This window comes from Bos indicus, chromosome 6 (assembly GCF_029378745.1).
Source record: "Bos indicus isolate NIAB-ARS_2022 breed Sahiwal x Tharparkar chromosome 6, NIAB-ARS_B.indTharparkar_mat_pri_1.0, whole genome shotgun sequence".
In the NCBI taxonomy this organism is placed as follows: Eukaryota; Metazoa; Chordata; class Mammalia; order Artiodactyla; family Bovidae; genus Bos; species Bos indicus.
This window is the reverse complement of record NC_091765.1, coordinates 69,710,331-69,736,893: the sequence shown is the minus strand read 5'-3', so window position 1 is coordinate 69,736,893 and position 26,563 is coordinate 69,710,331. Positions and strand designations below refer to the sequence as shown.

Below are 26,563 nucleotides of genomic sequence, written 5' to 3'. Positions count from 1 at the left end.
ACCCTTCAGCAAAGAAAAAAAAATCCCTAAGCTATTCAGCCAACCCACAGACATTCCAGGGGAGACAGGTGGTGGAACAGAACGCCTTAGGCATTACTGTCCTCTGTGGCTTGGGCGAGGGTAAGGATGCTCGGGAAGAATTTTCAGATGAAGAGAAAGGACAAAGGAAGAGTTGTTCATCAGACAGAAGTCTAACATGTGCCAAAAGTGATAAGGAAGAATCCCTCCCTTGGTCATATATTTCCTGTCTGACCCTCAGATGACAGTTTCATCCTATCCTTTCTGGGTTGCTGACAGGCCAGCTCCTAACACATTATGTGCTATTTCTCTGGCAAAGAAATTCTTATTTTTTGGAATAAGAGGAGAAAGAATTTGAAGCAGTTATTGTAGAAACACTGATATTCCCACTGGCCTCCAAGATGGAGTACGAGGCAGGGCCCGTCAACCTCAGGGGATGATTGGCCATGCAATTAGCAACACTCTATATGGCTTTCCTCCAGTTCTATGGAAGCTATGCTGCCTGGAAGGGTTGCATAAGGAAAACATTTTGATTCTTGTGGCCTTCAGCTGGCACTTGCAAGCAAAATAACTGCCAGGACTGTTTAGCAGGCGACCCTGACTTTCTCTTGGCCTGGGTGTGATGGGGAAAGCTGGACATGGGATAAGGTGACAGAGCAGAGCAAGGCCTTTGAGCTCACCTGCGCTTGAACAAAGGTTCTGAGCCTTGTCCACGCGCGAAGGAGCCTCCGTGCATCCCTGGAGATGCAGCAGAGGACGTGCAATTGCACGCGCAGGCAGGCCCGGGAAAATCTCACTCCGCGACTCTTCTAACAGTTGGCTGCCAAGTGCAAGAAATCTTCCCAAACCATAGAAATTCAAGAAGGTTGTTTCTCTTCTGTGGGGCCTCCTTCCTTAAGAACAGTGCAGTGCTGCTGTGAAATTATTTTCTTCCCAAGCAGTGATCACCACTGGGGGCCGAAGCCTTGAGGCTGGGTCTGCCTAGAGTAATTAAAACCAGAAAGCCCCACACAGCCTCAGTCCCACAGATTATTAGTAAGGCACAAATGAGTGGGCCGAGCTGGAGGACATTTGAGCAGTTTAATAAAGGGACCCAGCCTTTCAGTAAAAGAGCCTAGAAGCTTCCATTTACATCAGTTCATTTGAAATAGTACAGAGATTTTTTTCTCTTTTGTTGAGAACATGTGTCACACACGTTCACACACTTGCCAAAACACAAATACATGTATGTACACATACATTCTCTGTGTCACACACACACACACACACACCAATGAAGCCTAGAAATTCCACTACAGGTTACCTAGGGAGAAAAATTCATTTGGAGATGTTTGGAAAGAAAATGTCAACTCAGTTTGATTTATTTTTTTTATTTTTTTTTCTCAGTTTGATTTAAATAGCACTTTAACATAATCATTAATCAAAAATTTTCTTTTCTTCTTTGGCCTCCTCCCACTTTTTCTTCCTTTTCCTTCCTCCCTCAGCCAAAAAACAAGTTTAGCAAGCAACAGAAATGAGGGTTAGGACTGTCTAAATAAACTTGAGGGCCTATGTAAGGACAGGGCTGAGAAAAGATTCTGTCTGCTGAGACAGAGAGTTGAAAAGGTGTGCAGGTAACAGTGGAGGAAAGCTGGGTTACAAGTCCTATTGAAAGATGGGGTATTTGGGCATTTGGACAGAGAAGAAGGGGACAGAGCAGGTGGTCTTTTAGGAAGGTCCTTGGGGGGTCTGTAGGCAGGGCCTTTTAGGCAGGATTGTGGCAGGTGGAGCTGATGGTTCGGTGGCTCCAGATTCGAGGTCGCCTTCCTCTAGGTCAACGGGATGGACATCAGCAATGTCCGGCACAACTACGCCCTGCGCCTCCTGCGGCAGCCATGCCAGGTGCTGCGGTTGACCGTGCTCCGGGAGCGGAAGTTCCGGAGCAGGACAGACGGACAGCCCCTGGATACCTACGGGCCCCGGGATGACAGTTTCCACGTGATCCTCAACAAAAGCAGCCCGGAGGAACAGCTTGGAATAAAACTGGTGCGCAAGATGGATGAACCTGGGGTGTTTATTTTCAACGTGCTGGACGGTGGCGTGGCAGACAGACACGGCCAGCTGGAGGAGAATGACCGTGTGTTAGCCATCAACGGGCATGACCTTCGGTACGGCAGCCCAGAAAGCGCAGCTCATCTGATTCAGGTAGGTCACAGAGGCTTACAAGATCCTGGTCAGAAACTGCCAGCATGAGCAGGAATGCTCATCATCTTGATCCACCTACCCTGTCTCTACCCCGGGTAACGCACAGTGCCTCCTTTTCAGAGTCAAGAGTGAAGGGCCAGGTAAGAACATTGCTCCAGCAAATGACGTCTCAGGGTCATGGGCATTCTGTTGCCAGCCATCCAGTCTAACTGCAGGTAGACACATTGGGCTCTGTTGCAGCCTCACCAGGTTAAGATCACTCAGGGTCAGCAGGGTTGCATCATCCTTGTACCCAGTATGGTAGTCACAGACCTTCAGTTCAGTTCAGTTCAGTTCAGTCGCTCAGTCATGTCTGACTCTTTGCGACCCCATGAATTGCAGCACACCAGGCCTCCCTGTCCATCACCAACTCCCGGAGTTCACTCAGACTCACGTCCATCGAGTCAGTGATGCCATCCAGCCATCTCATCCTGTGTCGTCCCCTTCTCCTCCTGCCCCCAATCCCTCCCAGCATCAGAGTCTTTTCCAATGAGTCAACTCCCTGCATGAGGTGGCCAAAGTGCTGGAGTTTCAGCTTTAACATCATTCCTTCCAAAGAACACCCAGGGCTTGGGGTCACGCAAATACACTCTGAGAACATCCACATAGAAGCTGGGCCATGTGCCCTTCAGTGATCTTGTGGACCAGAAACCATGGTAGGATTGGCTAAAGTTGAGCCCCTCTCCATGGCTAAGTCCAGCCCCCTTCAAAAGCCCATGGGAACTCAAATATTAGCCTAAGGAAGCCCTCTGTAAGAGAGGCGTATAAATTATTATTACTCAGGCAAATAGAGCTCATGACAGCCTGACATTGGTTCAAACTAGTTCATGCTCCTGACAGGCATGATGCCACCAAGCCCCAGCATGCATCTTATTAACTTCAGCTGGATGACCTTGAGTTTTTGTTGTTGGTTTTCTTTTTAAATTGAAGTATAGTAGATTTACAATGTTGTGTTAGTTTCAGGTGTACAGCAAAATGATTCAGTTTTACATGTATATATGTACATGTTCAGTTCAGTCACTCAATCATGTCCAACTCTTTACGACCCCATGGACTGCATGCGTACCTATATATTTTATATATGTATAAAATCTATTCTTTTTCAGATTCTTTTCCCTTACAGGTTATTACAAAATATTGAGTATAGTTCCCTGTGCTGTACAGTAGGTCCTTGTGATTTATATATATATTTATATATATATTTATATTTATTTTATAATATTTTATAATATTTATATTATATATATATTTATATATATATAGTGGTTATATATGTTAATCCCAAACTCTTAATTTATCCCTCCCCTCTCCTTTGGTAACAATAAGTCAGTGGATTTATTTGTTTTGTAAATAAGTTCATTAATATCTTTTTTTAGATTCTACATATTAGCAAAATCATATGATATTTGTATTTTTCTGTCTGACCTCACTTAGTATGATAATCTCTAGGTCCATCCATATTGCTGCAAATGGCATTTTTAAATTCTTGGTTGTGTGAAAAAAGTAATATTTTTCACTTTACTTAGTGGGGTCTAGAAATTCTTCACAGAGAAGGAAAATCTTGAACTGGGGTTTTGAGGGATCAGAAGGGGTTCTCTAGGTGGCTGAGGCAGGGAGGGTCATTCTAAGGAGATACAACACAAAAGAATGTTTCCCCAAAAGCCAGGTAGGGAAATGGTTAACACCTGGAGTGTGGTATTCAATTTTAAAAGCAACAGTAGATAAGGCAGTAGTGGTAGGGAAGGGCCAGATCATTTAGAGTTTAATAAGTCATGCTAAGAAGTTCAGACTTTACCTCTAAGGCCATGAGGTATCGTTGGAAGGGTTTAAGAAAGAAAGTGATGTGATTTTCTAGAAAGATCTCCTTAGAGGCAGTGGAAAGCTCATAGGAGAGGGACAGGAATGGAGGCCTTAAGATGTGTTTGCGGTTATCCATACATCATGTCAGCTTCCCCTTGGTGGCTTAGAATGAAGAAGTATTCATTCTTCAAGTATAGATAGAGAGTCAGCAGCAGTAGTTGAATGGACCTTGTATCAAAGTTCCACAGAGGATGACAGTCAGAAGACAGAGCCTCCCCTCAAGGACTTGATCATCTCAGTACAAAACAAACCAACGGAGTTCCTCCAGGTGTTGGCGACTCTTTTCACTATCATGTGTGTAGTATCTTATCTCTGTGTTTTTTTTTTTTTTTTTTGAGGAGAACCATGTAGTGGATGAAATTATTGTCATTTTAGATGTGGAAAGCCTGAGGCAGAGGGTGCAAGGGGACTTCCCCTGCTTCTTCTATCCATAGGACAGGAAGGCTGCATGGGGCTTTGGCCCCTGATCTGGGGCTTTTGATGGTGTCTCAGTTCCAAGGTCATTCTCAATCTGGTGGATGCCCATCTGCCCTAAGGGGCCTGAGGTCAGGCCCTGTGGAGCGGATGAAGAACAAACCAGAGTTACAAAAGGCATTTCCTTCTGGAGTTTATGTCATCCATTCCCAAGTTCACATGCCCAGTCCCGACTTTTCTGAACACCACACTTACGTGGCCAATTGCCTACTTGGTATCTCTATGTGAATGTCTGAAAGGCATCTCCAATTTAATATTCAAAAGTGAAACCTTGGCCTCTCCACTCTCCACCCCTTGCCAAACCTGCTCTTCCCCTCAGTCTTTCCTTAACTCTAGAAATGACAACGTCATTTACTCAGTTACTTAGAGCAAAAAGTGTCTTGACTCTCTTCCATATCCCTTGCCTGTAATATATCTCACCACCTCCATGGCTTCCATCAGCCAGGCTGCCATCACCTTTAGTCTGGGCTGCTGCAAGAACTTCTTAACTGGTCTCCTTGCTTCCATCTCCACTCTCATACAGCATTTAGAATGACCACTTTACAGAGTTAATCCCACTATATCACTTTCCTGCCCTCAGCCATCCAGTGCTTCCTAAGACACTTAGATTCAAATACCAAATCCTTACAGTGGCCAGCAGAGCCATGTAATCTGGTCTTTAGTAGTCTCTCCAACCTCATATCTTAAGCAAATGGGAGGATTTCTGGTATTCTCCGCCTTGTTTAACCATGCTCTTCTTAACATTGCCTTCTTGCTATTGCTACTCCTCAAGCATTTTAGGAACTTTCTCAACCCAAGGCTGATGATCTTGCTGACCCTCTGAAAGACTCTTCCAGATATCTGTATACTCCTGCATTTCACTCAGGTCTCTCTTCAAATGTTACCTCAGAGACACCCTCACTGATCATCCTGCTTAAAGTAGCATCTGCTGCTGCTGCTAAGTCGCTTCAGTCATGTCTGACTTTGTGCGACCCCATAGACGGCAGCCCACCAGGCTCCCCCGTCCCTGGGATTCTCCAGGCAAGAACACTGGAGTGGGTTGCCATTTCCTTCTCCAGTGCATGAAAGTGAAAAGTGAAAGTGAAGTTGCATCCTTCCCCTCAATTCTATATCCTCTAATCTTATGTTCTGCTAACAAATTATTTGATTAATACCTGCCAATCTAGCATAGTATATAGTACAGTATTCTACCTCAAGCAATTAGAGAAATGTCTGGCAGTAAGAGACACTCAATAAATATTTGAATGAATAAATTTAGCAGGTTATGTTGTTGTTCAGTGGCTAAGTTGTGTCCAAACCTTTGCAATCTCATGAACTGCAGCACACCAGGCTTCCCTCTCCTTCACTATCTCCTGGAGTTTGCTATATAATTCACACATTAATTTCATCTCATAGGGATATTTTTTGTCAAACCGTTTACTGAAGAAAAAGCACCAAATCCACTTTTACATTATTTTCCCCCAAAGTAGAAGTCTTTTTGTCCCCTTGAATTTGTTCAGTTATTATTGGTTGAGCACCTTCTAAATGTCAAGAGGTGTGTAGGACAACGGTGAACAAGACTGACACAGTCCTGGCCTCGTAGAGCTTAAACTACATTCCCATCTCTCCCCAAATACAGTCAAGTCAGCACTGAGCAGGCAGTCTAGCCTGTATGTGCCAATGGGTGAGAACAGGAAATAGACATTGTTTATGAAAATATTAATCCATGGAAAATTAAGAGCCCTGCTTTTTTTCTTTATTAAGAAACTGCACTCTCAGCATGCCTTTTCTCTTTAAAAAGCAGACTCTTGGGTGATCATCAGTTTTTTCCCTGTTAATGCTTGTCAACTCCCTCTGCAGGTCAGTTTGTGCAGCTCACAGTCTAGAGATTACCTGCCAACTATCCTTCACAATAGACAAAAGAAAAACTCCCTTACTCATGTCACTTGGAAAAATCTTGATTACACATGGCATTCTACTTTTGTAGATTAGTAACAGAAGAGGAAAAAATTTTTTCCCTGAGAATGTTAACTTATGAAATAAAATCTTGCTTAACAGTGGGATTTCCTAAAAGATTCTTCTGCTTACCAAACAAAGCCAATGTGCTTTGTAGGCAGGGGAAGAAGAAGGGGGAAAAAAAATTGGGCCATATGAGTTAGAAATGGAAAAAGTAGAATGCTGAGCAAACTCAGTTAAGCGACCTCAAGTGTGGATTTTATTCATGAGATACTTGTAACACACACCCAGCTGGGGGGATTAAACCAAATGCCCTTCAAAAGTTGAGAGTCAAATTTCCAACCAATCCTTGGCTGCATTGGCCTGGTGTGTCCACTCCATGAATCATGTTTGTCTTGCAAAGAAATTCCCAGACAACATGCCCTTTTGGTCATGTTTTCGCCCACAGTCCCACACATTCTACCTTTTTCTACATTATTTCAGGGAAAAGTTATTACAGAGAAGCCACAACTGTTTTGAATTTGACCAACTTTACATATGTAGAGCTCTAACATTGGCTTACTCAGCAGAAGCCCTAAGTACCAGACCCTAGAGTTAGGCTGAAAGTCGAATGCCTCTTGGAGAGAAACCCAGTGGAGATGGAAGCTTCAAATATGGGGCACTTGACTTATTTAGAAACTAGTACAACTTTATTTTTCTCTGTTGTCAATTGTAGCTTTTTGAGCACCATGACTAGAATCTCTGCATGAAAGGGACAACTGTCTGGTGTCATACCTAAAATAATAGAACAAAGAAATATGGCCAGAGATTTCAGACCCTGGGACATCTCAGCATCCCAAACCTGGAAGGTTCCACATATATCTATCCAATATTCAATGTGAGAATGATTTCTGCTGAGAGTTATACCTGCTTTGAGATGCTCTCATCTACCTGCAATTCTGAATCCATGAATATATATCTAGGAGTTCAAGTGTATATAGTTAATAAATGAAGAAAGCAATGATGGATTTTAAATTCGAGTATCTCCTTTGTGCCCTTTTTTCTTAGCCAACTTACCATACTTGATGCAGAAGCTGAAATAATTCAAAACCATTTGCAGAGGTTGTGATAAGATGAGCTCTCATTAATATAGGTTTATGTGATTTTCTTTCCCTTTCACATGAATTAATGTTTAAGTGAGAAGTTATTTCACTAAAGAGCAACTGACAACCAGGTTCTTCAGACTTTCTAGAAAGATATAATAGGCTTTTAAACAGATTCAGAAATTTAATAATAATGGACTACTCACATTACCTACACTTGTTCTAAATAGGTGGTTCCAGTTCATAAGCTCAGGGGCAGAACTTTTGTCCTCTGGAGCCAGTAAGATTTGCCAATGAAGTAAGAGTTCTGTGTGTGTATATGTGTTTTACAGATTAGTGCAGCTAATATAATCTTTATTTAAACAAATTTTCTTAATGTGGTATGGTAGTCATTTTAAAGCACATAAGACTAAACAGTACGTAGATTTTGAAAACATTCTTCTTGAGCTGAATTCTTAGAGTCCAAATGGCTTTTAACACAAAGCTCCAGATTCCATGCATTCATGGTTCAAGCATGACTTGAAAAACTGTTCAGTTTTTCAACTCAGAATTTTATGAGTGAATCTCCTGCTCAGCTACACTGCAAATATTAGGGGATCTCGAAACTTCACTATCCTTCCCCAACTTTCATTACCCTTCCCCACCTCTCATGTCTCCACACATGATTTTGTTTTGTTTTTTATTATTATGGAATGAAATCAATCAGAGTAATTTCCGGTTGCCATAAAAGAAATGGCGTTTGAGGACTTAGGTCATTCTGCTGAGGTTCAGGACCTAAATTCTTATTTTGACCTTGTCACTGACATCTGTTTGACCCTGTATAAGTCAGACTGTCGTTGTTAATTTCTTAGCACTTGAAAATACACTTCTGGGAACATAAAGATGTACATGCAGCTAAAGTCTAGTGGGAAAAATAGATCAAATTGCTGTCTCAAATCTCCTTTTCTACCCTCATCAAACCCTAAGGTCCTATTCATCACTTTTCCTCAAAGCCTCCTTAATTTCCTTTCTTCTTGGCCCAACTCTGGTCACCCTTAGCTCAAGTTGGCTGCTGCCTGTCTAAAAGACATTCACAATTCTCTTTAGACTGTGCCAGGAGCTAAAGTCTCAATGGTGAATTAGTTGACATACCGGATTTGCCTTCACCAAGCTCATTTTATAGAGACCAGCAATTAACATTGCCCCATTAGCTCAACCTGGAGTTGTAATTCTGGAGCCCCCAACTTACTGCCCAGTGAGAGAGATTTCTTTTAACTTTTTTATTCAAGCATGGTTAATGTGCAATGCAGTTTTAATTCCTGCTATATAGTAAAGTGATTCCAAACTTCCAAACCCATCCCTTGGCAACCGCAGGTGTGTTTTCTGAGTCTGTCTCTGTTTCTTAGATAAGTTTATTTGTGTCATTTGAGACTCCACATGTAAATGATATCATGTGATATTTGTCTTTCTCTGTCTGACTTCACTTAGTATGATCATCTCTAGTGCATCCATGTTGCTACAAATGGTCTTTTTCAATTTTTATGGCCAAGTAATATTCCACTGTATATACATAACATCCTCTTTATCCATTCATCTTGTCAGTGGACCCTTAGGTTGCTTCCATGTCTTGGCTGTTGTGAATAGTGCGGTTATGAACACAGGCAGGCATGTATCTTTTGAATTATAGTTTTGTCTGGATATAAGTCCAGGAGTAGGACTACTGGATCATCAGTTCAGTTCAGTTGCTCAGTCATGTCTGACTCTTTGCGACCCCATGAATTGCAGCATGCCACGCCTCCCTGTCCATCACCAACTTCTGGAGTTTACTCAAACTTATGTCCATTGAGTCGGTGATGCCATCCAGCCATCTCATCCTCTGTCATCTCCTTCTCCTCCTGCCCCCAATCCCTCCCAGCATCAGTCTTTTCCAATGAGTCAACTCTTCGCATGAGGCAGCCAAAGTATTGGAGTTTCAGCTTTAGCATCAGTCCTTCCAATGAACACCCAGGGCTGATCTCCTTTACGATGGACTGGTTGGATCTCCTTGCAGTCCAAGGGACTCTCAAGAGTCTTCTCCAACACCACAGTTCAAAAGCATCAATTCTTTGGTGTTCAGCTTTCTTCACAGTCCAACTCTCACATCCATACATGACCACTGGAAAAACCATAGCCTTGACTAGACGAACCTTTGTTGGCAAAGTAATAGGTAGCTCTATTTTTAGTTTTTTGAGGAACTGCAGTACTGTTTTCCATAGTGGCTGCACCAGTTTACATCCCCAGCAACAGTGTAGGAGGGTTTCCTTGTAGGGAGACATGTTTCTGTTTCTCAGCTCTTCTCTTGCTCACTGGCAGAACCTTTGGGCAAGGACTTTGTTTCTGTACCTCACTGTGCAGTATGTTGCTCTGTCAGCAGGAACAGCTGACAACTTTGTTACTTTGCTAGCATATCAGGGGTAACCCTGTTCGGATGCCTCCTATTGCCTGCATGGCTGTGTGTGGTCTGTGTGCCACACGTGATCTCAGAGGCAGGCTGCACTGCTGTGATGTGTTCACAGCAGCATCTTGGGAACCTCCCTGTCATCTTTCAATTAAGCAGCAATAACCAAGACAGACACCTATGGAGGTCTTGGCCCCATGGAACAGAGACAGTCTTTATGCATATGTGAATTGACAAAATGGGAACTCCATAAATAAAGTACTGGGTGCAGCTGGTCCATCCAAAAACACTTTATTCTGCTGGTCAGACCAGGATATATCTTCTAGGTCTAATTCTCATACACACACCCAACTCAACTTTATCAGAGTGAGTTCAGAGTTCATGTTTTTGAGGTGACTTGTTAAATATGAAAGAAACTAGAAATCCTTGACCTGGAAATGAGAGGAGCTAAGGGAGGGCCATGAGAGTTATTTTCAAATAGGCTTGTCACATGGGAATTGATTGGGGTTGCCTGAGAGGACATGGCTAGAACCAATGGGCAAGCAAGAGAAAGACAAATTTAAACTCAACCTAAGGGCTAACTTGCTAATTAGTGCTGTCTAAAAATGGCCTGCACCACCGTGGGACACCGTGACTTCACTGTCATTGGATGCACTGAAGCACACACTGGGTTACAACACGGCAAGGAGTTGGAGGGGAACTGAAGCAGGCTGCCCATCAGTCAGTTCAGAGTCCCCTGTGTCAGGCTTTTGTATAGAATGATACTCTGCAGCACTGAGGGGGCAGGAGTGTGGTAACTCCTAACTTGAGATTTTTTGAAGCTAATATGTCAATGCAATGACCAAACCCACACAAATTACAGTTTACAAAATGTTTTACTTAAGCATATATATACATATGCTAAAATATGGGCTTCCCTGGTGCAGCGGTGAAGAATCTACTGCAATGCAGGAGTCATAGGAGATGCAGATTTGATCCCTGGGTCGGGAAGATCTCCTGGAGGAGGGCATGGCAACCCACTCCAGTATTCTTGCCTGGAGAATCCCATGGACAGAGGAGTCTGGCAACCTACAGTCTATAGGTCACAAAGAGTCAAACAAGACTGAAGCGACTTAGCATGCATGCATGCACACATGTATGCTTAAATATATGTGTTTATGTATAAATATATATATATATATATATATATATACATGTGTGTGTATATATGTGTATACACACACACACACACATATAAAGCAGCAAATGCTAGTGTGCATTTGGTCTAACTCCAGTGTTTTGGACATGAATAGGTAGAGAATTTGGCTTGGTCACCACACTTTGAAGTACAGGTAGTCTATCAACTCTTGCTCTGCCCTAACTAGCCTCCATATAGACCATGACACAGTGGGTCAGTACAGAGTCCTACTCTGCTCCAGGGCACAGCTCTGCAGAACATCTGTCCTGGCCTCTGGTGCAGTGGCATCTTTGATTTCCACTTCTCTACTCTGAAATGCCTGGTCCTTGTTGCATCCTGACAATCAACTGCAGTGGGTTTTGTAGAGAAAAGAGCCATTTCCAAGCTGAACACAAAGGAAGATGCTCGCCCTGGAAAACATCAGTGTAGCACTCTCAGACTCTTCTTCCTTCCAGCTATGAGGGATGGCATTGTATTATTTTAAAATGGGCTAAATATAAGTGAGGCTGCTGGACTATGCTTGTCATTTGTGACCTCTGCTTACTCTCATCATATAAAAATGATTGGCAGCTTTGAGTCAAATCTCAAAAGAGCAGAGAAATCATTAAATGAAACAAAAGCAAACAAGCTTTTCCATGAGAAATGCTATTCAGTTTTAACCTTCTGGTTTTCTCTGAATATGAGATTTGTCCTGTTTTTTCAGCTAGGAGTAATTGGTCCCACTTCAGGAGGCTTTTATGTGTGTTACTCATGTCTCCTTGGCATCTGCTTCAGACTTTTCCTGAAGTAGGACAACCCCCTGAGGGCAGAAGCCTTGTCCCCGAGGCTCTTAGAGGCTAGTCTAGCAGACACCTGTCAACCGCAGGGACAGAATGTTTGTAGAGAGGCCTGCCAGCAAGTGGAGGTCCACAGGGGAGAAGGTGGAGGCCATTAGAATCCCTTCCCCTTAAACAAGGAAGGGAGAAGAGGAATTTAAGGCTTGGGTGCTTAGAATAGAAAAAATATGGTACTGCAGTCAGACTGTGCAGCTTGTAACCTATATGTCCAGAATTTGTCTGGATTGAAATTTAGAATGTTTAAGGGAGAGAAGAGAGGAGAGGAAAATTACCTCTAGCTTGGTCTGTTACTTCAGTTGCTATTGTTAAACAGTTCTTTTGCCCAAATTACAGCATCCCAAGATATGCCAGAAAGAAGTGGGGCCCCCTCTTCTTTTGAGAGTTAAACAACAGGTCTGCTGCCCCCCTTCCTCCTGGCACAGATTATGTGGGTATGAAATAAGCGAGTTCTTGCCATTCCCTCCTTCATTCAGTCTTTCTATGATTCCCCCCCTCCTTCTCATACTCATCCCACATTCACACTACATTCAACCAGTGGAAAGAAAGGCTATCTGGTGCTAAGGGCTATTTCTCAGCCCTAAATCCAGCTGCTCCTGAGAGTTAAAGCCAGGATAAACACATTAGCCCATTTTCCACCTTCAACTTCAAATACTTGGAAAGAAAGAGCATCAAATAGCATCTCTCTGAGAGCAATTTATAAGGTGGCTGGTAAGAGCCCGGGATCTAGCCTTGCAGGGAATTTATTTCCAAGTAAATTGATACCAGGGTTATTTATTGGAGTGTTATTTCTGCCAGAGCCAGCATTTGAAAATCCAGTGAGAAATTCATGCTGGAAAATGTGAATTAAATAGCTCTTACAGGCTACTCCTTGGCATTTGGGATATTGCCTAGCGAGTTGATTCAATCTGTCTCTGATTCTCTCAGTTCTTATTAGGTGCTTAGGCCTGCAGCTGCTGCTAGTCCAAATTGAACACGGCACAGCACGTGGGCCTAGATACAAACCTACCACTGAGATCTTTCAAAACGTTGGAGTTTCCCTGAAGATAAAGAGCATATTTGGACTCAGCAGCTGAAGTTTTGACTTGAATGTTTGCCACTTCTTATCTTTTAGTGACTTTTGCTTCAAAAAGTTCCCAGAGATAACCTCATTTGGATAAGTGGGGCTTACAGTATAAAGAAAAAGCTATTACAAAATCCTCTTCCAAGAATTGAGTTTAGTTGGCTAGTACCATAGTTCTTCATGTCAGCTTACTTCGCTGTTGTTTCCTGGGCTTGTTATTTTTATCCTGGTCTGACACAAGCTTTATATATGATGAGAAACATCAGGGAATTCGAGATAGGCAAATGAGCAGGGGAGACAACTCTGTAAGTGATGACTGGGCAGAGCAACAGAAGTGATGATCAAGCTTGATATGAAGGAGAGGAAGTAAAGGACTTAAACTTTCTTTGTAGGGTTTTCTACATGTATGTGAAATGAATCATGCTGGCCCACCATCCACCATGATGTTTACAACAGGCACTGTACTTTAGCAGCTGTTTTTAAACATTCATCTATATTATAACCACCCAGCTGATGACACCTACGTTTCTAAAGAGTCCTGAGATATTAATAGAAGAATGTAAAGCCACAAAGTTTGGGCTAGGCAACTGTAGGGATCTGATTTCATTGGTGGCGTTCTCATTGCTTAAGATTTTAAAACAAGATCCTAGTTCCTGAGAGTGACTTTCAGGCCACGGGAAAGAAGAGGCAGAGAGGCAGGAAGTGAACAACTCCACTCCCATTGTCTGAGCTCATGGAGAAGAACATGGACTTTCCGTGGCCTCTTTTCATGACCTGACTTGTCCATGGTCTGAGAACCGTGCCAGTGAAGGAAGAGGGCAGGTAGGCCGCCATCCACCTGTGCTGTGATGCTGGTGGCTAGGCGAGGGGATGTAGAGGGAAAATGCCTAGAACTTAGTCTTCTCTTCTCCACCTCCCTGGTCCCCAAGCCTCTTTCCTGGTTTCCAGTCAAATCCAGCCATGCCTCAGCCACAGTCAGCTTTTATTCAAGTGACAGGGAGGTGAGCAGGCTCCTTCAGCCTGGGCCATCAGGGAGCCTTGTTAGGTATGTTTCACAGGTCCAAGGTTTCGTCTATCTGGCCTGCAGGTCTGGAACCTCTGTAGTCAGTTGTTCTAGAATAATGACCCCATGTGTTCTCAAACACAAGTGAAACTCCTCAGTGGCAGAGAGCCAATTGGTAGGTTCATGGTGTGGAATCAACCTTCCTAATAAGCAGTGCAGCTTCTCTTTGTCAGGGTACATAGCAGAGAGGACTGGTCAACACAATTAGTGACTGTCACATTTAAAAAAAAGATCAGGAAAGGCCTTCAAATCAGGTTGTGTTAGAGCCTGCTGTCATCCTCAGATTTCTGAAATGCTCATCTTTTCCAATACTCAGATGCTTGAAACTGTCACTCACAGGATTCGTATTCTTGCAGTGGGAGTGTTGCCGTCACCAACTCCATTTCTTTTCTTTACTCTTTGCCTTTGGTCTTAGACCTTGGGTCTGGAATTTGGACTAGGCTGCAACTTTACACAGTACACTCTGTTCAAGCTGGAAAGTCCTTCAGTCGTGGCTTGTGTGCAGTTCATTAAAAATAAGTTAGCAATGCCCAACAGTGTCTTTTCAAAGACTGTTGAATGAGTCAAATGTTCCTTAGTTTCTCCCTTTGAAGTGATGTTCGTTACCTAAAGTATAGGGATAAAGGAAATAACTCAAGTTCTTGCCAAATTACAAAGTGGGGATAATCATGGAGAATGTGGGAAATCATTTTTTTCCATAAAAAAGGTAAAACCTCGGGGGAAAATGGATACAGGCATACGTTGACCGAGTCCCTTTGCTGCTCACCTGAAACCATCACAACACTGTTTATCGGCTATACCCCAACACAAAATAAAAAGTTAAAAAGAAAAGTAAAACCAGACTGACATCGCGCTAAGTCATTGGTGCTGGATGTTTAGGATGGAAGCTCCAAGTGGCTAACACCTGTGTCTCATCACGCAGGCCAGTGAAAGGCGTGTTCACCTCGTCGTATCCCGCCAGGTTCGGCGGCACAGTCCTGACATCTTTCAGGAAGCCAGCTGGAACAGCAACGGCAGCCAGTCCCCGGGGTCAGGGGACAGGAGCAACACTCCCAAGGTGAGGCCCAGCCGGGATATGTCCACTGGTCCTGCAGGGAGCTCTTTCTTGGGAAGCCTGCACACTTGAACATTTCTAAGTGTCATCTCTGGACTTCATCACTTAAACACTGTTTGACTTGTCTTGTAAAACAAAAGCCCCAAATCCCATCTTCGCGACATGGTGAGATAACAGGTGTCTCCTTTCCACAGAGGAGAGGGAAAGGTACAGGAGTGTTTTGAAACTCAATCGTGAAAACCAGACCTCATATGGGACCTAATTTCTAGTCTAAGCCAAATAGATGTCTTATTTTTAAAACAGGCGATTTGTTTAAGGACGGTTCCTATTCACATTGAAATGAGGAAGGTGGCTTGGTTTCTGGCTTTTGAAGTACCCAATCTGCCTGAAAATGAATGATTCTCTGCTATCTTTTTTTTTTTTTTGGCTGCACGACAAGTCATGCAGGATTTTAGTTTCCCAACCAGGGATCAAACCCATGCCCTCTGCAGTGGGAGCATGAGTGTTAACTACTGGACCACCAGGGTTGTTTCCCCTTCTATTTTTAGTGTGTTTGTTTTTGCAAGAATACCCAGGAAGATAATAAAAACATTCAAGTTGATGTAATATTAGGGAGTGGTGGGGATTGGGACAAATTACAGAGCGTATGTCCTTATGGTTTTCAATTCCAGAAAAATTTTAAAACACTGTGGATGAAGCAGAATGCATCACTAGGCAGACTGCCTCCTTCAGGTCAGCAATTTGTAGCGTCTTTTAAGTGAGGTGACTCAGGCCAATGTGTACTTTTGTCTGTGGCTTTTATTAGAGGCAGTATTGTACCCTCCCCATTTGGATGGGTATCCAAGTAACACAAACCTTGCTTAGTCCTATGCCTTGGCTTGGCATCCTACTGTGATGGCAATGAGTTTCTAGCTGTCATTTCTCCTGAGACCTGGTTTCATTAAATCACTTGTCACTAAACTCTTATAGGTAGCCCATTCTTCTTGCAACAGATATTAGGAATGCCTACCTTCTATATCAGGCTGTGTTTCAGTTTGGAACAACTCACAAGTTTGAGTTTTTGAGCAATGGATGCAGATTTTTTATTTTGGAATATCTCTGCTTTGTATACTGTTAACTACATAGCCTGCAAGGCTACACCACCTCGCCTTCCTCCAGCCAGCCAGCCATACCCCATAAATCCATAAATTTTAGGTTTGTTTACAATAAGCAATCTAGAAAAACCAAGTACCTCCTGCTAAAACCTTTTATGGATAATGACTACCTGGTGTCTTTTTGATAATAAATACCATTAGTGTTTAAATTAAACCAATGGTATCTGTTAATGGAAAACTGGCTTATTAGCTCAATTATTTAAAGTTTCAGTGTGAGTTAACTAGACCATATTATATTCTGGTTCATTAAAGCACTAAGAATGCGGCTTCCACCAGCACTGTGGCTTTATGATCCCTTCCACCTAACCATCATGAATCATGGAAATAGGGTAATCTGATCAAATTTTTGCTGCAACCTTCTGTCATGTGTCCAGTTCCTGGAAAACCTACATAACAGACTGGCCTAGTGGGAAATTGTAATTATTTTTATTTTAATTTATAGTTCTATCTGCCCTCTGGAGTGTCCTCTCTCTCTCGCTCTCTCTCTCTCACACACACACACACAGTGCTGTATTTAAAATTAAAACATATAGACGTGATGATTTAGTTTTTCATGACCCTACTCAAGTTTTGTTTAGGAAGTAATATGGCTTTTTTAAAGTAGGCACTTAATGATTCAAAGAAATACCAAAAGAAGGCAAACCAAGATTTGTGAGACAGAGAAGTTTTTAGCCAATTGAAAAGCTGAAGAACGATTGAGTGTGGCTACATCACCTGCACAACCCATCTCTACACGGCACTTCAAAGTTCTAAGGTTTATTTAAACACACCCCTGATGTTAGAAGTACTAACTGCAGCATATACTTTGCTATAATTATTAATTTCCAATTTATTATTCTATTACTATCAAAAACAAGGTGTGGCAACTTGCAGTTTATCCATCCATTTATTCAACAGATGTGTACTTATTGTCATCAATGTGTTAAATGCTATGCTCAGTGCTAGGGATACACTCACATGGCATTACTGTATATAATAAAACCATTACAAGAGACATGGGTTATTTAAAACCATAGGAAATCATGAGGTAATAAATGCTCAAAAATCCTAGGTTTATCTTGCTTCACAATGAAGCATTAAAAATTGATTCTGTGCATGCAAGCATTAGTTCTGTATTATGAAAACCATCAAATTTACAGAAGTTTGATTACAGCCCATTTGGTTTACTGAATACATAATATATTCACAGAGTTCAAAAGATGGAAAGCATAGTTTCTCACCCGTATCTGCCCTGCCCAGTACTCACCTCCTTTTTCTTTCAGAGCTCCTTTATGAATATGCAAAAACTAATACAAGTTCTTATTTTAGAAGCACGCTTACATTTTGTTCTGTGACATGATTATTTTTGTCAAATTAAAATTTTTTTTCTTTCTTTAGATAGAACTATCAGCTATGTTTTGAACCATAAACCTCCTTGAGGTTTGATCAGGTGTTATAACTATTTATTTGCAGTGCACATGCTGACTTAATCTGCTTGGTCACTGCCCAAGCAGGAAAGAGAATAACTTTTTAGAAAAATATATATTGATGTATATTCACTGATATATATTCCTTGACTCACTCTTAATGCTTTCAAGATAATGTTGCATATGGCTTTGATGTTTTTAGTCTTGTGCTGTTGAATCAAAATCACAATTCTAATACAATTATGTAAAGTTTAAAAATAAAATAAAATTTAAAAAAATCACAATTCTCTTAATTTTAGAAGTTATTCTATTAATACAATGTGTATATTTTATGTAATAAAATTAAAGGGTATAACTGCACATTATTTAGAACGGTAAAGTAAGAATAAAGTTGTCAGCTGGGGAAAACCCAGATATTGGTGAGGTTTTAGAGGATAATATCTATGAAGTTCATTATTTTTCTTTGTGGATTTCTGTGATTACCTGAATAAATTAAACTGGGACCATTTACTTTAAATATGGTTACTCTTTTAACTTAGAAAAAAGTGCTGATATTCATGAGTGACAAATTTCATGAAATGTTGACTCACTATATCAGGAATAAATGAGTCACATGAAAAATCTCAGGTGCAGTTCACTTTGTATACTTAATATTTCTCCAGTGGTCTTCACCCTATTCCTCTTTCCATTTTTTTCATCTCCATTTGAAATGTAAATGTTCCGTGTCAGCCAATGGCATTTGGGATAATGTAACTCTGTAGTGAGGACCAAGTGAGTTCTCTGCATCTGTCTCCCCCCAACTCTTCCCCCCTCCCCGCCCTTCCTCTAAGAACCTCCATCACATGTTTATGCAATTTTGGTAGTTTTTGTATATAAGCAACTCAAACCCACTTGTGAACAAATGTGCTATATATATATATATATATATATATATATATATATATATATATGTATTTTTTTTTTTTTTCCGTCTGTGCCTTTAGCCCCTCCATCCTGTGGTCACTTGTCATGAGAAAGTAGTAAGTGTCCGAAAAGACCCTGGTGAATCACTCGGCATGACTGTTGCAGGGGGCGCATCACACACAGAGTGGGATTTGCCCATCTATGTCATCAGTGTTGAGCCCGGAGGAGTCATAAGCAGAGATGGAAGAATAAAAACAGGTAAAAAGTAAAGAGACTTAAGGAACTAGGGCAGCAGAGTGTTAAAAGGAATTAGTGTGGCTTCCTGGATTAGGTAACTGTTTCCAGAATTAACAAGAGAATGTGAGGGTGATCTGGCCAGGACATCTCTTACTTATTGACCATGATTGGTATGAATATAGTTGCTGGACTGGGTTTCACCCCTTTTGGTTCATGTGGTTTGACGGTGGGCCACGTTGCTTGCTGGGAAAGTGAGTACCTGCCAAGGATGCCAAGCATTAATTTAGGGAAGAACTGCAATTATGAGCAAGCTGCCTCTATTAAGTGGAGTAATTTGGTTCTGTTCATTCTAAGTGATTCTTTGCTGGAATGACCAGTGATGAAACTGTTTGTGAACTGTATTTATGGGTTGGATAGGCAAAATGATTTGATTCAATGAATATTAAGTGAAAATACCACGCCAGATACTTTCTCATTGGTGAAAAGTTTCACTACTTTAATGTGATCCAGGGTACTCTAAGGAAAGAGATGCCTAATCTCATGGGAAGCTTATTTACTCAATCTGTATTTATTGGGTGCCTACTACATGCCAGGCTCTGTGTAAGCTTTTGCCACCTTGCTCTGCCTTTGTGCTAAAAATAGGGGGTGGGGGAGAGAAGGGGGAAAAAAAAGTAGGTTTTCTCTGATTAAATAGTGAATATGGCTATTCTGTCTTCCTCTCATCCTCCCGCTCCCTTCCTTCCCCCCATTTTAAAGGCAAGAGCCAAATACCAACATGTACGTTTAGAAACCCCTGACCCCGCGCCCCCCCCCACCCCCCACCAACACACAATTTTTCAACACTTTGCAACATGCACGCTGCTCACAATTTGCTATGTGAGAACGAACCTCACGTCACAAGGGTGTCCTTTGCCCTCACTTTTCCACATCCTGGTCAGCGCCGCCCCTTATCCTCTCCAGCAGAAGTTCCCATTTGCAGCCTCACTAAGAATGGCTTCTGCTTCTCTGGCCCCTAGGTGACATTTTGTTGAATGTGAATGGGATTGAACTGACTGAAGTCAGCCGGAGTGAGGCAGTTGGTTTATTGAAAAGCACGTCCTCCTCAGTGGTACTGAAAGCTTTGGAAGTCAAAGAGTATGAGCCCCAGGAAGATGACAGCAGCCTGGCAGCCCTGGACTCTGACCAAGACACAGCCCCACCCAGCGACTGGTTCCCCTCTTGGGTCATGTGGCTGGAATTACCGCGGTGAGTTCCAATGTGACATCCTTGGGGAGGTGTGGGAGGAAACAATTATAGTTCGTAGACCACTGTTTCACTCTCTCGGGCTGATTCTGGGCACTAACAATCTTAATGAGACCCATGTGTGATTGTGGGTCTATTTGAAATAATTCGTCTTCCCTTTTGTAACTGAAAACACAGTAATCCTCAGGCAGGAATGAAAGCCTGAATATGGGCACTCCTGTTGAGGAGCTTACAGGGCTGCCATGTATGGTGGTGTGGGTCATACATGCAGCAGGAAGCCCAGCGGACAGGGAGAAGGGGCTTGTGTTCACACACCCTGGAGCCACGGGAAGGTCCCGTTTTCCAAATTGGCTAGCAGCAGCACTGGGAACCTGCAGAGGCAAAACTTCCGTGGCTTCCCCTCTCTTCCCCTCTTCACCCAGCTTTTGGGTGGCCCTGGCTAGACACAAAGCGACACAGCAGCACATTTTCCTTTCGCGCAGATGCTGGGGCATGTGTGATTGAGGGTCTGGCTCAGATCACCTCTCTTTAGTTCCTACTCTTGTAAAGTTCTTGTGTAAGCCTTCAGGAAGTGGCTGGGTTGTCATTCTAGTGAGACGTAACTAGAGCCTTATAGGGAAGCCAGTTAAGTGTTTTAGAAGTTCAGGAAAAGATTTGGGAGCAACCTTGCTCAGGGCTAGATACAGAAATCAAATATTCACAGGACAGATAAACTTGAGGTTTGCTCACCTGCATCAGAGTGTGAACTCTTGGCCTATGAAGGAGCGCCTTAAAAATCCCAAATGTGTGATTTCAATGTTAAACATGGGCATTGCTGATGACAACATGCTGGCAAAGGATTAAATGAATCAAAGTACGATGTTTGGTTTGAGTACATTTGGCAGGTGGGAATAGGTTGGCCTCTAATTTTTAAATGAGGTTTTAAAAAACAACCTTACCTTAAATACAAACCGGGATTCCTTTTTGAGCCTTCACTTGATAAAATGTTTTTAAAAATGAGTACATTTTAGGTTGAAAATTGAGCATTGAGTTTAAAAGTCTTTAACAATTTTAAAACTGAGCCTAAGTGGAAGAGAGTATTAAAGTTATATTAAAAAAATCTAAGCCTGCAGTCTGTTAAAATAGATCATTTTGAAGTATGTTTGAACTTGAAAGCTATGTGTCATACAATGAAGTTCCTTGTTCATTCATGTAAAGCAGAGCAAATGTGAGATGTTTTTTCAGTCCAAATACAACCAAGTGAATGGCTTTCTCTCCCTCTACCTTTTGCCCTTGACCTTGGCACAGCACTTCCCTACTTGTTTTTTTGTTGGCACTGCTTTCAGGAGCTTAGTTCCTCCACCAGGAATCGAACGCACCCCACTTGCGTGGAACTGCAGAGTTTTGATCACCGGACAACCAGGAAGGTCGCTTCCCTGCTCTTGCCAGAAGTCTAACGTGAATTTTGCTCATTTCCTTTAAGAATAGAAAGCATGAAATGACAACACTGGTTTGCTGTCACCCTGGCAATTCTTATTTTCCTTCATCCACTTATCTCCTTGCAGTCATGTAATAAGCAAAGTGAACATGCAGAGGCACCAAAGGGTAACAGAGTGACCCTCTGAAAGTGACTCTCTCAGCCCTTGCCCTTCACATCTGCTCAACAGAGGTCACGGTTACCAGTTCTTTGTGTAATATTTCAGGGAGTGTCAGTGTCAGAGGTTGGTAAACTTTTTCTGAAAAGGGCCACAGAGTGTAGGTTTGGAGGGTCTTTCTGTCTCTGTTGCCACTATTCATTTCTGCTGTTGTGCAAAAGAAGCCATAAACAGTAAATGCTCAACACATAAATGAATAGGTATGGCTGCTTATTTATAGAATTGGGTGTTGGGCTGGGCTGTAGTTTGCTGACCCCTGGTCTAGGTACAGATGCACACACACATACAATGGTAACACACAATGTGCTATACCATACTTTTTAAAATCTACAAATATACACTGGTATCATTTCACATCAGGACACATCCGCTTGCCTCTTCCTCTCCACGGCTGAGAGTATTCTCCTGTATCAGATCAGATCAGTCGCTCAGTCGTGTCCGACTCTTTGCGACCCCGTGAATCACAGCATGCCAGGCCTCCCTGTCCATCACGAACTCCCGGAGTTCACTCAGACTCATGTCCATCGAGTCAGTGATGCCATCCAGCCATCTCATCCTCTGTCGTCCCCTTCTCCTCCTGCCCCCAATCCCTCCTAGCATCAGAGTCTTTTCCAATGAGTCAACTCTTCGCATGAGGTGCTATATTGATTCAGCCAGTCCTATTGGTAGTGGACACTGGGTTGTTTCCCTCTTAGCTTTCACAAGCAATGCTGAGAAAAGAATTCATAAGGTACAGTGATACTCACTGTAGTACTGTCATGCCCACTACTGGTAAGAACTGGTTAAAGAAATCATGCTGCATCTGTACAGCCCTGTGACAGGTTACTTGGTTATGAAACAATCTCATCATCTCTTTTTGGACTTTGTAGGTGATGTATCACTGTTGACTAGCACTGAGTGGTGATGTGGAGAAATGAGATCCGTCTCATTTCTTTCCTTCGCCATGTGGCTTGCTCTTTGCATCTAACATTCGAGATAAATGTTCTCTGTTATTTGGGTTCTTCTTTCCAGGGAGTTCAGACATGTATTTGTTATCTTTTTGTTTTGTGTCTTTTCTCTTGAATCATTTTCATCTGTTCACTTTCATTTTTGTTTGACTGCCTCTTCATACTCCAAAGTTTTCAGTCATTCATCTTTGCCTTTGTAGGCACTTATATATTTCTGTTTTTTCTCTTCCACTTCTTTCTTCTCAACCCTTTTCCTCTTGTCTTTTATTGCCCCTTGGAATCTTGGGTCTCTGCCTTTATCTCTTATAGAGCTGCTGTTTCAGGAATATTTTAAATTCATAGTAAAAGGGCTGGTGTTATAAATTTCCTTGTCTATAGCAGCAGTTCCTTTCTGTGGCAGCATTCTTCTGGTGAGTTGTTTTTTGTCTGTTACTGTTTTTACTGCTAACTTTCCATCTTTTATCATGTGTCTCTACTGGTTCATTCTTTCGAGCTAAATTTTTCCTGGAGTGGCTATTTGCTGGAACTGTATAATCAAAGGAGGGAATCAGGACCATCTTCCAGGTGGTAGAAACATCTCTTTATGATAGAGTTGTGTGTTTTACTTCTCTCAAGCCAATTAAGATCTGCCTTGCAGGGCCACTCACAGTACACATCCTTCTCCCACCCTACCACCAGGACAGGCTGCAACTTCGGACAGGCTGCTAATTCTTGCATTTCCAGGCATGCGTCCTGTGTAGGTTATCTGTTTGGGTTTTCACTGCCTCACTCATGCCCTTCTTCTTGGCCAAACTGGGTCTGGTGCTGTCTGCAGAATGGCATTCGGCACATCAGGGGGCACTCACCATGGGCTCAGGGCTCTGAGGGCTTAGTTTGCAAGTCCCTAGTGTAGGCAGCCTCACTTCCATCTACAATCTGACTTTCACTGCCTTTGGTGGCTCTCCTTCAGTTTTAACATGGAGTTCACATTTGTTTGCATGATCCCCAGTTGGCGTTCTAGTAATTTTCGAAAGCAAAAGGGGTAACAGTCTACACTCTGACATTTAGAGGTGTGGTTCTTTTTAGGAAGTCCTTAAAATTGTCATGCTCTTTCAAGTCTTCTCCAGTACAATTAAAAAGCATCAGTTCTTCAGTGCTCAGCCTTCTTCATGCCTTCATATCCATACATGACTACTGGAGAAGCTACAGCTTTGACTATATGGACCTTTGTCAGAAAAGTGATGTCTCTGCTTTCTAATATGCTGTCTAGGTTTGTCATAGCTTTCCTTCTGAGGAGCAAACACCTTTTAATTTCATGGCTGCGGTCAGTGCAGTGATTTTGGAGCCCAAGAAAATAAAATCTTGTCACTGTTTCCATTGTTTCCCCATCTATTTGCCATAAAGTGAAGGGACAGGATGCCATGAATTTCGTTTTTAAATGTTGAGTTTTAAGCCAGCTTTTTCACTCTACTCTTTCACTCTTTAGTTCTTCTTTGCTTTCTGCCATTAGGGTGGTGTCATTTGCATATCTGAGGTTACTGGTATTTCTTTTAGCAATCTTTTTTTTAAATTTTAATTGGAGGCTAATTACTTTACAGTATTGTGGTGGTTTTTGTTCTTTTGGCAATCTTGATTTCTACTTGTGCTTCATCCAGCTTGGCATTTCACATGACATACTCTACATATAAGTTAAATAAGTAGGGTGACAATATACAGCCTTGATGTACTTCCTTTCCCAACTTTGAACCCGTCCATTGTTTCATGTCTGGTTCTAAGTGTTGCTTCTTGTCCTGCGTATAGGTTTCTCAGGAGGCAGGTAAGGTGGTCTGATATTCCCAACTGTTTAAGAATTTTCCACTTTGTTGTGATCCACACAGTCAAAGGCTTTAGCGCAGTCAATGAAGCAGATTTTTTGGAATTCCCTTGCTTTTTCAATGATCCAAAAGATGTTGGCAATCTGATCTCTGGTTCCTCCGTCTTTTCTAAATTCAGCTTGTACCTCTGCAAGTTCGTGGTTCACAAACTGCTGAAGTCTAGCTTGAAGGATTTTGAGCATTACGTTGCTAGCATGTGAAATGAGTGCAATTATACGGTAGTCTGAACATTCTTTGGCATTGTTTTTCTTTGCGATTGGAATGAAAACTGACCTTTTCAGTCCTGTGGCCACTGCTGAGTTTTCCAAACTTGCTGGCATATTGAGTGTAGAACTTCATCAGTATCATCTTTAAGATTTTAAATAGCTCAGCTGGGATTCCATCACCTCCATAGCTTTGTTCGAAGTAATGCTTCCTAAGGCCTACCTGACTTCACACTCTAGGATGTCTGGCTCTAGGTGAGTGACCATACCATTGTGGTTATCTAGGTCATTAAGGCCTTTTGTATAGTTCTTCTGTGTATTCTTGCCACCTGTTCTTAATCTCTTCTGCTAGATCCTTGCAGTTTCTGGTCCTTTACTGTGCACATCTTTGCATGAAATGTTCCCTTGGTATCTCCAATTTTCTTGGGGAGATCTCTAGTCTTTCCCATCCTATTGTTTTCCTCTATTTCTTTTCATTTTTCACTTAAGAAGGGTTTCTTATCTCTCCCTGCTATTCTCAGGAACTCTGCATTCAGTTGGGTATGTATCTTTCTCTTTCACCTTTCACTTCTCTTCCTTTTTCAGCTATTTTCAAGGCCTCATCTGACAACCACTTTGCCTTCTTGTGTTTCTTTTTCTTGGGGATGGTTTTGGTCACCACCTTCTGTACGGCGTTATGAATCTCTGACCATAGTTCTTCAGGCATTCTGTTACCAGATCTAATCACTATTCTGTGCACTATGCTAAATCTTCACCAGTGAAGTAGCTCAGTCATGTCCAACTCTTTGTGATACCATGGACTGTAGCCTACCAGGCTCCTCCATCCATGGAATTTTCCAGGCAAGAGTACTGAAGTGGGTTGCCATTACCTTCTCCACAAATCTTCACAACTAAGCCTAAATTTGGAGAACCGAGAATAGGAAAAAAGCTCACATTCAAATTTAGATTTTAAATTAATTTCTCAAGGGTATATCCTCAACATTGATCAAGACAGCTGCCACATTTCCCAGTAGAGAGTTAAGTAATTCAACTTAATAAAAAAATGCCCTAAAACTTAGTCCCAACTGAACAAGATCTGACTCTGAGAATTTAACATAGTGAGTTCTCACTGCTATAATGAAATAAATGCTTAACTGAAGGAAAGCACTTAATGAAGTTAAATTAGTTAACACTGAAATTCTCTTGAATAAAGCTACACAGGGCAGGGGTTTCACCTGTTTTGTTCACTGATATATACCAAGTGCTTAGAGCATGGTATACTTGTATCAAAACAAGAGTCTAAGAAAAAAGACACACTTATGACAATGTTATGCTGAAAATTTTCTATTGGCACATAAAAATTTTAGATGGTTATTTGTATAGCTTGTCCACATGGGATAAAATATTCAGTAAGAGAGTCAAGGTGATACTTAATGAAAAGACAGTCAAAAGGATGAGAAATACTTAAGTTTTTGAGTACTGCTCTTTGTACCCGTTCATATATTTTAAAGAATAGAGAGATATATTTGGTCATAACCTTGGATAAGAAGCACCCACATGCTTTCCCCCAAGTATTGGCATAGGTGAGGACATTAGTGCTCTGGGGTTTGGGGAACAATTACCTGCTATGAACACGAGCTGTTAGGGTGCCACTGTGTAAAACTCCACGACTCCTGTAAGGTGAACTTACTAACATCAAGTCCTACTGTGAAATATAGCAGATAAACATTTTACAGTAAAAATATGGTTGTTTCATGTAATGAAATCAATACTTTTCAGCTGTCATTTCAGTGAAACTGATTACTGT

At 41.9% G+C, this 26,563-nt stretch overlaps 1 protein-coding gene across 7 annotated transcripts in view; it reads left to right on the top strand.

Annotated features, from left to right (window-relative positions):
* The window catches only part of LNX1 (ligand of numb-protein X 1), a 190,863-nt gene that overhangs the window by 157,622 nt on the left and 6,678 nt on the right, over positions 1 to 26,563 (top strand). For all 7 annotated transcript variants that reach the window (XM_070791430.1, XM_019962749.2, XM_019962748.2 and 4 more), the window contains 4 exons: positions 1,831 to 2,202; positions 15,067 to 15,201; positions 18,742 to 18,919; positions 19,915 to 20,143. In XM_070791430.1, coding sequence (XP_070647531.1) covers positions 1,831 to 2,202; positions 15,067 to 15,201; positions 18,742 to 18,919; positions 19,915 to 20,143 — 914 coding nt within the window. The remainder of the gene's footprint in view (positions 1 to 1,830; positions 2,203 to 15,066; positions 15,202 to 18,741; positions 18,920 to 19,914; positions 20,144 to 26,563) is intronic.